The 16,915-nt window shown below is 49.3% G+C and overlaps 1 protein-coding gene across 1 annotated transcript in view; it reads left to right on the forward strand.

Moving 5' to 3' along the window:
- Positions 1–3,716, forward strand: part of SLC9A4 (solute carrier family 9 member A4) — a gene marked incomplete at both ends in the record, with an annotated part of 76,864 nt that extends 73,148 nt beyond the window's left edge. Inside the window, one exon of the mRNA XM_079791493.1 lies at positions 3,370–3,716. Within this exon, the coding sequence (XP_079647619.1) occupies positions 3,370–3,716 (347 nt within the window). The remainder of the gene's footprint in view (positions 1–3,369) is intronic.
- Between the last annotated feature and the right edge of the window lie 13,199 nt (positions 3,717–16,915).

Consider the following 16,915-nt stretch of genomic DNA (forward strand, 5'->3'; position numbering starts at 1 on the left):
ACAAGGTCAGGGAATGGGGAGGGGCTTTGGGGAGCAGCCGGAGGGGCCCGGCGCTCCGGCCTCCCGCCCTCGCCTTCCAGGGGCAGACCAGCCCTGGCTCTGGGTGTCTGGGAGCTCCCTGCTGGTTTGGGGGGTCGCCACCTCCTCTTCCCAGGCTCCTTCGCCCTTGGGGTTCACCTGATGCTACAGGAACAGAGGTGCTGCCTGGACAGCCTTCTATGGCTGAGACTGGCACCAGAGCAGGCGGGGAGACGCGGCGCTCTGGATGGAGTGCCCAAGGCTGTGGAGCACGGAGCAGGCACCCGGTGCCGCAGACCTGTGCACCCAAAAATGCTTAAAATGAAAAACAGCTAAAATGCTAATTGTATGTGACGTGTATTTTACCACAACTAAACCTACCACAGCGCCAGGAGGGCGTGGGGAGGGCTGCCCTGCCTCTAGGTCTGCACCGGACTCAGCTCCCAGCCCAGTAGCAGGCTCCGGCCTGAGCAGAGGCCCTGCCTGCCCTGCTTCTCCTTCCTGCCGCCCGCCTGGTATAGGTCCAGAAGGGAGGTCTCCCTGTGGCAGATGGAAGCCCAGATGTTCACATCTTACTGCTGAGGACACTTCTCTACGCCCTCCCCCTGGCACTGCGCTCTCCCTCCCCCTGGCACTGCGCTCTCCCTGCCCTCCCCTCCCCCTGGCACTGCGCTCTCCCTGCCCTCCCCTCCCCTCCCCCTGGCACTGCGCTCTCCCTGCCCTCCCCTCCCCTCCCCCTGGCACTGCGCTCTCCCTGCCCTCCCCTCCCCCTGGCACTGCGCTCTCCCTGCCCTCCCCTCCCCCTGGCACTGCACTCTCCCTGCCCTCCCCTCCCCCTGGCACTGCGCTCTCCCTGCCCCTGGCACTGCGCTCTCCCTGCCCTCCCCTTCCCCTGGCACTGTGCTCTCCATGCCCTCCCCTGCCCCTGGCACTGTGCTGCCTGGGTGTGGGAGGATGGGTGTGCAAATGGGACAGAGAGTCGTCCCCACTCTCCTCCTCCCCCCACTTTCCACGGAACTACTTTCTCCCATTTTGGACAGATCTCATGTCCAAAGTCGCCTGCCCAAGCCTCTTCCTCGTGTATAGAACCCACTTTCTAATAACCAGAAGGTGGTCAGGAGATGGCAAGTAGAGCCTGCCCACTGATGAAGCACATGTTAGAAAGGAGTGGTTGGAAGCCGGGGCGGGGGGAGGGGGAAGGCTGGGCGCTGAGGGAGACACATGGGCTGTGCTTTCTTAGGTGTTTAGGTAGTGTTCCAAGCACCAAAGAATAAAGGGATCTCTGCTTCCAGGCCAATTGTAGAGCACAAGTTAAAGGGGAGTCATTAAAAATGAACAAGTAATCCTATGTAATAAAAGGCTAATATGCAAATAGACCTAACAGCAGAACAACCAGTTGCTATGACACACACTGACCACCAGGGGGTAGACACTCAATGCAGGAGCTGCCCCCTGGTGGTTAGTGCACTCCCACAGCCGGAGCGCTGCTCAGCCAGAGCCGGGCTCACAGCTGGTGAGCGCAGCAGAGGTGTGGGAGCCTCTCCCACCTCCGCAACAGTGCTAAGGACGTCCTACTGCTGGCTTAGGCCCACTCCCCCGTCAGTCAGACATCCCCCAAGGGCTCCTGGACTGCGAGAGGGCACAGGCTGGGCTGAGGGATCCGCCCCCCCCCCCCCGCCGCATAAATTTTGTGCACTGAGCCTCTAGTATACTATGTTTTCTTTATTCAAAGCGTTGATCCCAGCTTTCTGTCCCCCTCATCTTCCAGACCACCTCCTCAGGATAAACTGGTCACATTTCTGGAAGACATCATTGAACAGGAATTTAAGATTTTGTGATGTCCCAGGTGCTAACCACATGGGGTCAAGTGTAAGCCTGTGTGCATGTTAGCACTAGCTCTGGGGATTCTGTTTTTTTGTCTTGCTTTTTAGAAGGGAGAAGAAAGTGGGAGAAAGAACTTGATTTCAGGTTTAAAAAAGGCCTTAAAATACCTCAATTCTCAGGAGGATATTTAAAGGAAAATAAATGTCTGAGGTTAACATTTTGAGAAAATGAGAATTAAAGATCTTGTGAAAAATACCCTTTGAGGGTGTGTGCACAGTGAAGAAAAGGCCATGTCCTGGGCACCTTGCAGCTCTTTGTGAGGGCAGCCAAGAGGGGACATTGCCTGGGTCCCCAGTGGCTTTCCCCGTCTCCTGATGCAGCTGTCCGGACCGCACGTGACATTGTAAGGTGACAGCCTGGTACAGGGGGAGAGCCAGGCAGGCTCTGCCCAGACCTGCCTTCACTGTGTGATGCTGAAAGTCACTTACCCTCTGAAGCCTTCGCCTGGAAAATGAGCGCCACACTCTTTCTCCTCACAAAGGGTCAGGATAAGGATCCGATGGCATAATAATAGATGTAGGATGGTTAGCACAGTGGCAGACACATAATATGTTTCCAACAAATGGACTTTGTCCTCATTGTCATGGCCATTGTGTTCCCCTTCTTCCCTCTTTTGAAATGAGAGCATCTGGTCATAGTTGCTTTGCCACACATGGCTGTCTACTGTGCTCGCACTCTGACCCTGTTTCTCTGAAATTGGCTAGTTCAAGGTTAAAAGGGAAAAAACTCAGATTTAATGCTTTCTGGCAACACTGATTACAAAACAAACCTAGCTAAAGACAGTCCTTTTCATGTCACAGAATCATTACCCTTCAGTTTAGCATCAGTCTTTGACAACACAAAGGACCAATTGTTCTGATTTTGTAAAAAAAACACTCCCTACTTACCTGGAGGAGACAAGCTTACCTGGACGAGACAAGCTTAATACACAGGTTAATGACACTGCACATAGAGCTTCTCCAGTTGATCCTTGAACAACTCAGGTGTGAACTGCATGGGTCCACTTACTAGTATATGTGGATTTTTAAATAACTATGTAAAGTAATTTTCTCTTCCGTATGATTTTCTTAATGGCATTTTATTTTCTCTAGCTAACTTTATTTTAAGACTACAGTTGTAGGAATACATCTAACAGACAAAACATGTGTCAATCAACGGTTTGGGTTACTGGTGAGGCTTCCAGTCAACAGTAGGCAATTAGTAAAGTTTTGGGGAGTCAACAGTTTTCATGGATTTTTGACTGTGCAGGCCATTGGTGCCCCTCATCCCCATGCTACTCAAGAGTCAACTGTACTCTACTCTCCCGCTGGGGTAGCAGACCTGAGGGAGAAGGTCACGCTGATAAGAACGTTGAGTCTCAGAGCTGGACCCTCAAAAAGGCCTGCTTCGCGCTGAGCTCTCGCCATCGGGATTTCTCTTCTCTCTGACCTGGTCTTGCTCTTACCTCTTCTTGTCATGCTTTCCTAGATGCAGACAACAGCGATTCAGAACTCTCCTTCATCATGTTCGACGCGCACTCTCAAACACGATCGCTGCAAGAGAGACAACGGACACAACAAATAACCACAATGAAGAGTTTAAACAGAGGAGGGAAGCCGTCCAGCTCTGGTTATCAAATAAGTCCAAGCCAAGAAGAGCATGTTGGCCAGAGAAAAAAGGCTTTGAGGCCCAAACCACTATTTCACACCGTGGATGAGGAGCGTGAATCTGGAGAGGAGAGCGGGGAAGAGGCCTCAGCCCTGGGCGCCAGACAGTCGGCTGAGCACAGGAGGGAGCCCGGCAGGTCTCGCAGGCCTTTGCTCCAAAGGAAATAATTGTGTTGGGGCACAGGGTTGCTCGTGCACTCCTCCTGAGCCATCTCCTTATTGTGTGGGTGGAGGGTTTTCAGAATTCTGAAGAAAGCTACTGAGCTTGCTTTTTTGAAGCTGTGAGTCAGGCATAAGAGGCAGGGGGTTTGGAGGATGTGAGCACTAACCTGCAGGCGGTGCCATATTCTTAGCTGATATACTTTGTAGATGCTTTCCTGTGAGTCAAAGACTTTTATCACCCCAGAAATTATTCACTAAGGATTTCTAAGAGTGTGTGATCCATTTAATTTATTGAGTTACAATGTGGTTAGTAATTTACCTTGACAATATGCATGTACAATTTATAATCAAGGTAGACCTCAGAGGAGCCCTAGAAATATTCTGACCCAACTCCATGAGGTTACAAATGAGGACATCTTGCCCAAGGTCACATGGTGAGTTGCTGCTTCACAAGCTAATTGACCTCCCTCCCAGGAGCATGCATTTGATTTTGATTTTGATTCGCACTATTCAGTAATTACAGGGAGAGGTAAAACCTATCATAGCATTGCTATACTTAATCAGTAACAACAATAGATACAGACTAAAGAATTAATCTGCAGACAATGAGCTTGTCTATATTATAATTGGAATATTTCTTTCAAAAACAAATATTAGAAACAAAATAGCCATAATCAAGCTTTAAATAGCAATTATATAACAGGCATTTATTAGATGTGCATTTTAAGGTATGGTATTTTGCCCTAAGGATTGAAACTATTCTCCAATTTAATTTTCCATCTTCATTGTCCCCAAACTTGACCTTGAACCTCACACTCCAGCTCACCAACTTTGCTCTATGGCTTTATCATTCCTCCCTCTTTCCCCTCTTTTCCTCTTCTCTGTCTTCTGGCCTCCTAGATATTTAAGATTTATGAAGTACTATTTATTGTGCCAAATGGCTAATCTATAATGATAAATTAACCATATGTCCTTTATCGCTGCTATTTTTGACATCTCTGAGCATCACCAACTGATTTAACCCTGTACATCTTTAAAGGTCGCCCAGCTCCCCAGAGCCTTGTCCTCTGGTGTTACCCCATGCAGGTGGCTGATGAAAATGCAGGACTTCCCACGGGTTTATAGTTTGTGAATGGCATTCACTCAGGTTCCGCTGCAGTGGTAAAAATGGCAAAGGAACCATTTGTCTTTCTTCTTCTGAATCTAAAATACAAGACTGGTGACAGAACCAAGATGGCAGCAAAGTTAAACAACTAAACTGCGCCGCGCACAACAATTTTAAAAATACAACTAAAAGACAAAGCGTCTACCACCCAGAACCACGGGAAAGCTGGCTGAATGGTAGATTTACAACTAAGAAGGAAAAAGAAAGAACAAACGTGGAAGGGCTGAGGTGCGGAGGCGCATGAATTGGGCTGGTGGCGGGCAATGGGACGCGCAGCTTTTTTTCCAACCCAAAGGGAGATAAGCTCCTGATCACTCTGAAATCCAGTTTCTGGGGATGCGCGGGGGACCCAGACACCTACAGGGAGAAGTGGGACTCTCGGCCATCGTGTCGGAAAGTGAGAGTGACTTTCTTGCAGAGGTGCGCCCAGCAATCAGTGTTTACTGCGCTGGAGCGTGGGACGCAGGGACTTGGAAACGGGAAAGGCAGAAAAGGCAGACTAGCAGCCATTGCTGTTTGCCACGCCCTAGCCTAGTGACGCCCTGAGACCCCGCCCCACCCTGAGACCCGCCCCGCACATTCTACAAACCTGCCCAGGCTCCAAACAGCAGCTTTTGCATATAAATGGCCTTCCCTGTGGCAGCTTAACCAAATAAACTGCAGTTCCAGTGAGACTGCTCCAAAACCACTCAAGCAAAGAGGAGAAAACTGCAGTTTTTGCTGTAACTCCTGCTGAGTGGCCTCAGACAGTAGCTGACCTGCACCCCATTGGAGACCCAGAAACGAGGGCATCTAGTGGTCGGTGTGAGATGACACCAGATTTCAACCACTCGCATAAGGGACACATTCAAGAGGCAGACTCAGTGAGTGCCAAAGCCCTACTGGAACAAGTCCCGGCCCATAAACGTGTCTCCAGCACAGCAATTCTTCCTTTATAGACACAGCGGGTCCTCACAGCCAATTGGTCTGGAGGTCAATTCCTCCCAGTGACACCAACAACAATCAAAACTTAACTACAACAAGGCTGTACACACAGTCTAAAAAGCGGTGCACCAAGAGCGTCCACCTCAGGTAACTGGGAGGCTGACCCATTGAACCAATAGGACACAAAGTTACCCTACCAACTCAGGGAAGCAGCGAAAATGAGGAGGCAAGGAAACAGATCCCAAACAAAAGAAATGGAGGAGAACAAACGACGACATAGAGTTCAAAACCACGGTTATAAGGTTTTTCAAGAATTTCATGGAAAAAGTCAATAAATTTAATGAGACCCTCAAGGATATGAAAAAGGTCCAACTAAAAATGAAACATACACTGACTGAAATAAAAAATATTATACAGAGACCCAGCAGCAGACTAGAGGAACACAAGAATCAAGTCAAAGATTTGGAATACAAAGAGGCAAAGGACACACCTCCAGAAAAGCAAGAAGAGAAGAGAATTCAGAAAGTAGAAGATAGTGTAAGAAGCCTCTGGGACAACTTCAAGCGTACCAGCATCCTAATTTTTGGGGTGCCAGAAGAAGAGAGAGAGCAAGACGCTGAAAACCTACTTGAAGAAATAATGACCGAAAACTTCCCCCACCTGGTAAAAGAAATAGACTTACAAGTCCAGGAAGCGCACAGAACCCCAAACAAAAGGAATCCAAAGAGGACCAGACCAAGACACATCATAATTAAAATGCCAAGGGCAAAAGACAAAGAGAGAATCTTACAAGCAGCAAGAGAAAAACAGTTAGTTACTTACAAGGGAGCACCCATACGATTATCAGCTGATTTCTCAACAGAAACTATGCAGGCCAGACGGGAATGGCAAGAAATATTCAAAGTGATGAATAGCAAGAACCTACAACCAAGACTACTCTACCCAGCAAAGTTATCATTCAGAATTGAAGGGCAGATAAAGAGCTTCACAGATAAGAAAAAGCTAAAGGAATTCATCACGACCAAACCAGTATTACATGAAATGCTGAAAGGTATCATTTAAAAGGAGGAAAAAGAAGAAAAAAGTAAAGGTAAAAATTATGAACAACAAATACATACCTATCAACAAATGAATCTGAAAGTCAAGTGAATTAAAAATCTAAAGAACAGAATAGACTGATGAACATAATAGAATCAAGGGCATAGAATGGGAGTGGATTGATAATTCTCAGGGGAAGGGGGTGTCTGTGTGGGGGGTACGGGAAGAGACTGGACAATATCATACACCTATGGATAAGGATAGCGAGGGGGGGAGGGCAGAGGGAAGGGTGGGAACCGGGAGGAGGGAAGATATGGGGTGGGGGGGGAGGAGAAACAATTGTAATAATCTGAACAATAAAGATTTATTTTAAAAATAAATAAATAAAAATTTAAAAAATAATAAAATAAAATAAAATACAAGACTGCTTCCAAGTTGTCTAAATATTTGGATCTTAATAAAATTGTATACTACCACGTAAAAGCAATCAGCCCAAAGGGACTAAGCACATAGAAGACCCAGGTATCTCCAGCCTTTTCTTTTTATTTAAACAAACCAGCCGTCAAAGCCACAGAAAAATACCTGTGGCCCTGGAGAGGGTGTCAGTGAGTCACTACCCTTAACCGGTAGATGGAGAGGCAGAGACAGAGGGGTGGTCAGAAATCACCTTTCCAAATCCACACGCAGGCAAGTTCTTGAGAGGTAGGGAGTGGCCTGGTCCCTCACTGGACTTTCCACACAGCGCCAGAGCCCGCCCTGCGGAGGCCCTCCCGGGGCTGCCGCGGTGCTGCTGGGAGTCACCTGACTATGTTACGGAATGTGGAATCTATGACACTGGCGCTGAAGTGACCGTCAGACACTGAGTTTGGGAAAGAGCCTTTAATTAAAGCAGCGCTGCTGGTTCAGGGGACTCTGAGATCCAGATCTTGAATGACCTGGACAATGAAATTTCCTCTATATATATTGAAGGGGTTAAAAAGAACAAAACAGGGCAGAGAAAGACTTACTTAGCAGCGATCCTGCAGAAAGCTTGCAGCCTTGAGCACAGCATAGCTCAGGTAAGCAGGAGACACCTGGCATGGGAGGAACCAAGGACGGACCAGACCCGTCTCCCACATTCTTTCACAAATGGAGTAAACTATCGGCTAGCAAGAGAGTGCGGTAGAAAGCAGGTTCCTGGGACTAATTCCGATTGCTAGCCCCCCGAAAATGTCTCATTTTCCCTATCAACTATGGTTCTTCTCGGAGAGGCTGGCTCCATCAGGGAGAGGGTTAGGGTTAGAGAGTACATTGGAACGTTCTCCTTTAACTGGTGGAAACCATAATGGAGTTGTTTTCTCTGAGGACTTTGCTCACCTAGACACTGTCTGGTCAGGGCTGCCCATGTCTGAGAAGCAGCCCTGGGGTGTGCCCGGAAGGCACGGCAGGCGAGGAGCGAGCAGTCCTGGTGGCTCTGGTAGACTCTGAGAGCTCATGGTGGGCTGGCCTCTTTGTTTACCATCCAAGATGGCTTCCAGAGGCAGTGTGATCTGATCTTCATTCCTTTCGTGACTCGGGATGACTTGAGTGTCTAACAGGCGCCCGAGGGATGCTCTAGTTTCCGAGGACAAGTGTTTTGAGCAGACACCACACAAGTTAGCAGCAAAAGTTTCCTCGAGTGCTGAGGAAGATCTGGCTCTTCTTCCTTCCTCGGCTCCGTGAGGGCTGCAATCCCATGAGGGTTGCTCTCCCAGGCCTGCTGCTCCGGGCCTGGCTGCTCCGGGCCTGGCTGCTGGCCCCCTGAGCAGTCTACCTGCTCCACCAGGGGCAGAATTTGCCCTTTTATCTTTAACCTCAAAAAATCAGACACACAGCCCACAGAATCTTAATTTTCTCTGTAAGTTGTTTACTTTGCTTTTGTTTTTGTTTTCTCAGACCTATTTATATTGCTAGGCTGAATGGTTTTGTGTTTCCATGAATTCTGAAGTTGGATAAAGTAGCGTTTCCTTGTATTCACCTATACAGAGGCTTTCCACCTTAAGGTTTTTTCACATGTTTTCTGGTTCTTATGGTAAATGTTCGTATTCATCTTCCCCAGCCGTGATGTGATGCCACGGCACCGCTCTCATCTCACTCTGCTAACAGGGAAACCCTGGCCAGCGGTAGCAGAGGGATCTGCTAGGACAAAGTGGAGAGGAGATTCTGGGCGTTGTATTATGCTTCCTTCACGCTTTTCTCTTGCTCATGAAGGCCATGTACTTCTGTTTTCTCTTCTTGGAAATGTTAAAGCATCATGGGAGGTAGGGCTAGAATTACCACCCGAATTCAGTGACAGAGTGACCATTACTGTATGGCAGGTGCCTGCTCAGGAAGGTGTGTGGCAGACTCAGCTCTTCAGCTGAGAGAGCTGGTTTCAGCCCACAGGGAAGCCCTCACACCTCCTTACCTGTTTGGATGCCTGCCACTCAGATCATTTAGATTTTAAAATCAATATAATTAGTTCAGAGCTCAGAATCTGAAGTCAGACCACTCCTAGCTATAGGACTTTGGGCAACTTAACTATCTTCCCTAAGCTGAACATTACTGATTAATATTCTAAGGTATTAATTTCATCTACTTCATAAGATGATAACAAAGATTAAATAAAATAACTTGTAAGATTCTTAGCTTTGTGCTTCTTTTATGCTAAGAGCTGGATGACTAACAGCTATAACTATTTAGGCTAAAATATCTATTCCTGAGAAAAGGCATACAGGGAGTGGATAACATGAGGAGGCATAAATAACAGAAATCTGAGACTTTCCTGAGAGACATTGGGTTGTTGTAATAGAGGACACTTGGGGGCCTGGTGAGAGGATGTGGCAGAAACAGAAAGCACTGAAACATGACCACCTGGCCATGTCTCTACCAGCACCCATCCGTCCACAGCAAAACCAGAGGAGAGATCTGAACATAGATGCATGTTTCCCAATCACAGCTTGTTTATTTCTGTGTAGTTCCCTCAAAATCATTGCATATCCTACGTTGGGGACAGTTACCCTGGTGTCCAATTTTAACCACAGTTTATTTCCAAAGAGACCGTGAATTCCCAAGGCCTGCCTCTGTACCCACGGTAGGCCAGTACAGGAAGGGAGTGCTCCTCTGGCAAGCCAGAGGGTGTGGCTCCACTCCTCAGCTCCAGGTCTTCTCCATAAGAGGCCTTCCCTCAAAAAGAGTGGTGTTTTTAATGTATGTATATAAAATAGAGGGATACATTTTCAAGGATTTTCAGCAGGGAAAAAATAGTTTCTAGTGATGTTTCATAACTTTCTAAAATTAGGAAAAGTAATTTTTTAAAAATAAAGTCAATAAATATATGTTGGTGTTGTCTAAGGTTTTTGCAAGTATATTTCATCCACAAATAAGACAGATGGTTTATTGTAGACTAGAGGCCCAGTGCACAAAATTCGTGCATGGGTGTGGTCCCTAGGCCTGGCCGGTGATTGAAGCACGAGCATCTGGCATGAAAGGGCAGGTTCCAGCTGACCTCTGGGCCCTGGGCAGCACCTGGGCCCCGGGCCCCTCGTGCCCACTTCCACCTGAGTCATGGCACCCGAGTCCCCACGCAGAGATGCGGTAAACATAGCCAGACGCCACAGGCCAGGGCATAGCATGGGCCTCTGGGCCACCCAGCGGTGCCACACGGAAGCCAGGTGGGCAGCACACTCTCTCCCAGCTGGCCTCAGCAGACCGGCTCCTGCGTGAACCCATGGTGAGCCTGACCGGCCCCTGAGGTCCTGGCAGCTGCCGCCCTGCTCACCCGGAAGCTCACTGGGACTGGCAGTGCCTCCACTGCTGCCCACTGCCAGTGCCTCATCGCTGACGCCCGCCATGTTCTGTGCCGCCCCCTGGTGGTCAGCGCATGTCATAGCGAGCAGTCAAACTCCCGATGGAACTCCTGGTCAAGGGGACAATTTGCATATTAGGCTTTTATTATATAGGATATCTTTCATTGATTTCAGAGAGGAAGGGAGAGGGAGAGAGGGATAGAAACATCACTGATGACAGAGAATCATGGATCAGCTGCCTCCTGCATGCCCCACACTGGGGATTGAGACCACAACCTGGGCATGTGTCCTGACAGGGAGCCAAACCTTGACCTCCTGAGTCATAGTTGATGTTCAATCACTGAGCCACACCCACCGGGCTTTTGTTCTCATTTTAAAGGAAAGAGAATTAACACTCCAGAGGTCGACGTGCCCAAAACAACCAAGTTACTCAGTGGCAGAGTCGGAGGGAGGGAGGGGGACCGGTTCTAAACACTCACTCATGAGGCCTCTGTGTTAAAGGGTTCATCCAGGGGGGCCTGGGTGGACAGATGCTGTCTCTGGCTCTTCAAGCAGAGGCCCTCAGATTTCCCACATGACCCCCCACCCGCCCTACCTGCCATCGGAGCTGAGGAGGGTGGAGGATGGGAAGGGCCTGGGAGGGGATGGGGGAGGGGGGGAGGGGCAGAGCTGGGAACACCACAGACCCCGGGTGGGAGTTAGAGGCAGCGATCTGGATGCTGATCGCCCTGTCCCAGGGTCTCAGGAGTGTTTCTTTCTCTGCAAGCACCGCAGGCATTGCCTTAGGCCCCGGGACTTGGGGTTGGTCTCGGCCCTTCTGTTCTATGGTGCAGGATCCTCTCTGCCCTGGAACTGAAGTTGGGGATTGGAGTCGGACCACCTGGGCAAGCCTTTGCATTGGACCCTGAGCCCTTTTGTGTCACGTGTGACCCGGGTTCCGGGCACAGCTGATCTATGTGTCCACAAGGGGGCTTCATTTTTCTAGTTTTCAACGTTTGCTTTCCATAATACTGTACATTCTGTTTTATTGTTTTTTTTGTACCAAAAATAAAACCATTTGCTTGTTTCCAATAAGTACTTGTCATCACTGAAGTGAGCCTGGGGGGGGGGGTGCGGGGGGGCATGGAGGGATTAGGGCAGCCAGACAGAAATGACCCGCCTCCTGGACCTCAGGGTGGGAGGCTGGTCATGAACATCCATGTCCCTCATGTGGAGCTCAAACTAAGGTCTGGGTTTTACAGTCAGACCCTCGAAACGGATGGATTCTGACCCCAGGCCCCCTGCCAGCAGCTGCTGGAGACCCTGCCTTCCCAGAGGCCAAGCTGAGCATGGGGCCTCCTCCTCACTGCCCCCCACATTGTTCCTCATGCTCTGGCTTCCCTCCAGCACACCCCAAAGCCACCACTTCAGCTGCCACAGTTTCCACTGTCTCCGCATCGCCCTCGGGGAGGGTGCTGTCGCCTCCTGCTGTCTCCCTGCTTCCTTTCCCCCCTCAGTCTGCTCCTGACACAGAAGCCAGAGGGTCTGTCCCCACTAAGTCAGTCCAGCGGGTCCTCACCTACAGCCCCGGCGCCTCCCCCTGCACTCAGGGGAGGCCAGGTTCTCACGGGCCCTCAATCCCTGCAGGATGTGCCCCCTGACCCAGCCTTGACCCCCTTCCACTCGGCCTCTTCTTTGTCCTGCTGCCCCTCTGTGGGCTGTCCCCTCTGCCCGATGCCCTTCTCCAGGCCTCTGCCTGCTCTCCTCCATCTGTCCACTTTCCCTCAGTGAGCCTCCCTTTGCCCCTCCCTAGTGGAGCCCCCATGTGGCTCTATTCCCATGTTTTCACGGTGCCCGTGCCCTCTCACAGCTGCACCTCACGTCTCTCTGAGGCTGTTTCCTGCCCGCACCCCCGTCCTCTCCTGGCAGAACGCACGCTCAGTATGACAGGGCGGCTGGCTCCCTGCTGCTCTATGAGCACCCGGGCACCGCCTAGGACATGGCAGGTGCTCAGGCAGTGACACGGGTGCTCAGTCAGTGACACGGGTGCTCAGTCAGCGATACAGGTGCTCAGGCAGCGATACAGGTGCTCAGGCAGAGATACAGGTGCTCAGGCAGTGACACGGGTGCTCAGTCAGTGACACGGGTGCTCAGTCAGTGATACGGGTGCTCAGTCAGTGACACGGGTGCTCAGTCAGTGACACGGGTGCTCAGTCAGCGACACGGGTGCTCAGTCAGTGATACAGGTGCTCAGTCAGCGATACAGGTGCTCAGGCAGTGATATGGGTGCTCAGTCAGCGATGCGGGTGCTCAGTCAGTGATACGGGTGCTCAGTCAGTGACACGGGTGCTCAGTCGGTGACACATGTGCTCAGTCAGTGATACGGGTGCTCAGTCAGTGATACGGGTGCTCAGTCAGTGACACGGGTGCTCAGTCAGCGACACGGGTGCTCAGTCAGCGATACAGGTGCTCAGTCAGCGATACAGGTGCTCAGGCAGCGATACGGGTGCTCAGTCAGTGATACGGGTGCTCAGTCAGTGACACGGGTGCTCAGTCAGTGACACAGGTGCTCAGTCAGTGATACGGGTGCTCAGTCAGTGATACGGGTGCTCAGTCAGTGACACGGGTGCTCAGGCAGTGATACGGGTGCTCAGTCAGTGATACGGGTGCTCAGTCAGTGACACGGGTGCTCAGGCAGTGACACGGGTGCTCAGGCAGTGACACGGGTGCTCAATCAGTGATACGGGTGCTCAGTCAGTGACACGGTTGAGTAAGATGCTCAGGCAGCAGCATTAGGTGTAAAGGCCATTGGAGGGCAGACTCACTTGGAGCCAAGGTCCCATGAGCTCTCCGCACAGCACTCAGGGTGGACCATGGGAACCAGTTGTTCCTTTTCTTGAAAGAAGGTCGGACAAAGAGAATGAAAAAGGAGCAGTGTGTGTTTTCCCTCAACTACTTAAAAGCTGATGATCTCATTCCATTCTTAAAGCTATGAATAGAAACCCTTAGATCAACCCTGTGAGGCAGGTTCTGGGATTATCTGAGGTTCCGTGGAGAGTGTGTGGCCTTTGCCTGCCACAAGGACGGTGCTTAGTAACTGCCAGCTTTTAGTGCTGTGATTCGTGCACTGGTGAGGGGTGGCCTGCAACGTCAGCCGCTGTGGGAGCTCCGCTCATCCTGGTCAGCCGAGAGGCTGTGGACCTGCCCTCTGAGCGGCTGCTCCTGCTCTGGGAGCGCCACGCACTGACCACCAGGGAGCAGCTTCTGCATTGAGCGTCTGGTCAAACGGTCATTCTGGTCATTCTGCCATTCCGTCGCTGGGCTTTTATTATATAGGATTTTAATTTCTCCTGACTGAACTCTGTCAAGCTGCTTATTTCTAACTCCTCCTGGAAAGCCCAGGAGGGCAGGCGGGAAGCGCCCTCAGGCACCAGACACTGTTCACAGCTAGCCGAGCAGTAAGCAGAACAGACAGCTGCCTGCGCTGGTGCTGTTCTCACCCTTAATTAGTGAGTGACATGTGGTTTCATCTCTGCACAATATCTGATTAATAAGTTTTTTTCTGAGACACTAATGAGCTTCCAAGCCAGGAGTGCTCACGTAAGTAGGAAAGGTTAGCAATAAAGTTTCCCACTGCCTGGCCTTCTTAAAGTTAGGGTTTGTTCAGCAAGTAACTGGAACCAGGTGGTAAACAACCAAGATGATCATTATTACTTCCAGGCGCAGAAATACAGACCTCAGATCGAATGGATGGTCCCGAAGGCAAGGTTTACACTGTGTGTTCGGAGAAATCAGTCTTGACTAGAGCAAGAATGGCAGCCGACATTATAGAGCGCCTGTTCTATGCCAGGCACTACTCAAGACACTTCGCATATGCAGTGCAGCCTCACGCTGCCTGAAATGACAAGGGGCAGGGTTAGAGAGGTAAAGTAACAGGTGCAAGGTCACCCTGCTACCAAGGAAGACCCTGGAAATCAGGTTTGTCTGGTTCATAACCACCAAACTAAACCATCTCCCCGAGAAGAACTGGGAATTTAATGACTCAGATCCATATGCTTCTTCCTCACCTCAGAGGGAACCTGTGGGAGGAGCAGAATCTCCATCCAACCAGAAAGAACTTTGCTAGAATATGGGCAAATCGATTCAGTGCAAGATGATGGGATTTCGAAAATATGATTTTTCAACTTAATGGATGACCTAAAATTAGATGATGATGGGATTGATCATTTATGTCATGAATATTATTTTTTCAGACATATAAAATGTATTCTGTCTGATTTTATTTATTTACTTATTTATTTTATTAAATGCATTGGGGTAATTGATAAAATTACATAGGTTTCCAGTGTACGATTCTTTAGTACATTATATGTATATTGCATTGTGTCAATTAGATGTTGTTTTCAAAAAACGTAGTTCTTGGTTATCAAATGAGTTCTCTGTGGACAAAAAAGAAGGCCATGTGCTAACCTGACAGCTCAGGGGAGGCCTGCATGGTGGTCTTGCAAACTCAAAGACCTAAGTAACCACAAAGAGTGGTCTAAAATTAAACTTTAACTACAAGCAGTTACAGTGGGTAATCATGTCCTAGACCACCCACTTTACCTTCCCTGATAAAAGTCAGTGTTTACCTTAACTGAGCCTATTGTCTTTTTGCATCTAGGATAATAACATCCTTGTGAAATGTCAGAGTAACTTGTAACTTCCCTTTTTCCAGACCCTTCAGGGCACAACCAAATGCCCTGGGCGCCAGGACAGAGACCATAACTTCCTTCATTGATGTTGTCATCCTGTTAACTGCTGACTGTTAACTATCCTGCACCCACCTAAGTAAAAGAAGCCTGTGTCTATCACCTTACTTTTTATCCAATCCCAGCGGTGTCCCCCTCCTCCCCCCTTTTGTGTTCTCCCGCCTCCCTAATCCATCACCAGTGGATTTTATGTAACGCACCTACGTCCCCTCCTTTGATTGCGATGGATAAAACAAGGTGAAAACCTGCCATTCTCTGCCTCATTATCCCAATCCGTTGAGGTTCTGCTTCCTAGCAATTGTCGACAGTTTGGCTCAAATAAACTCACAAAAATTCTTTACAGGTTTCAATGTTTTATGTTGACAACTCCAAGCAGACAATCTCGCAGTCATGGCAGTCTGGAGACACTGCACTGTGACGGGTGCTGACAATGGAAATACAGCGACAGCCACTGAGGGCCAAGACCACACCTTGCATGGGAGCTCGTGGTGAGCAACGTGCCATTCATTGAAAACGTGCTGTGCCAGGCTTTTTACTAAGAGCTTTACCTACATGCTTTTAAAAATTTAATTCTTACAACAATCTTATGAAGTGATTATTAAGATGAAGAAATTGAGTCTCAGAAAATCGTTTTTCATCGAGGACACAAATGGCAGCACATTAACCTTTAGAGCGTCACTCCGGAGCCACTGACCACTGACGCTGCCCACTGGGCTCAGAGCTGCTGCCTAGGATGCACCCGCGACCCGCAATGGAATGCGCGCTCATGCCCCCATCCCAGTGCTCCCGGCCATCACCCACGTGGTCACTCCTGGGGGCACCGCCGCCCCTCCCTTCCATTTCCTTGACAGGGAAGCAACAGCTGGGAGCCAGAGTGGTTATGCTCACCCCTGGTCCGGAGCCTGCATCCTGGATTAAGTTTAAGGAAGTGAGAACAGTCACTACAACCATTTTTTAAGACTTTCAGTGTTTTTATCGCTATTGGACTTTATCTTTGAACTAATGGAAATAGTATAGAATCAGTGAGAGACTTAAAATCAGAGCTCACCTAGCGCCATGACCCTGGAGCAGTGCAGAGGGAAGGGAGGCCCCGTCCCGCAGGCTTCTTGTGTTTGGTTTCCCTTCAGGGATTTTCTGGGTGACCGAGTTGTCAACATAAAACATTGAAACCTGTAAAGAATGTTTGTGAGTTTATTTGAGCCCAACTGCTGACAATTGCCAAGAAGCAGAATCTCAACGGATTGGGATAGGGCTCAGGAGAAAGGCGGGTTTTTCATCTATTTTTTTACTTCGCAATCAAAGGAGGAGACTTAGGTGGGTTACATGAAACCCATTGGTGATGAATTAGAGAAAGCAAAGCAGGAAAATCCCTGGGATTGGATAAAAAGTCAAATGATAGACACATGCTTCTTTTACTTAGGTGGGTGCAGGATAGTTAACAGTCAGCAGTTAACAGGATAACAACATCAATGAAGGAAGTGTGGTCTCTGTCCTGGTGCTCAGCACATTAGGTTGTGCCCCAAGGGGTCCAGAAAAAGGGAA

Source organism: Cnephaeus nilssonii (assembly GCF_951640355.1).
Source record: "Cnephaeus nilssonii genome assembly, chromosome: 15".
NCBI lineage: Eukaryota > Metazoa > Chordata > Mammalia > Chiroptera > Vespertilionidae > Cnephaeus > Cnephaeus nilssonii.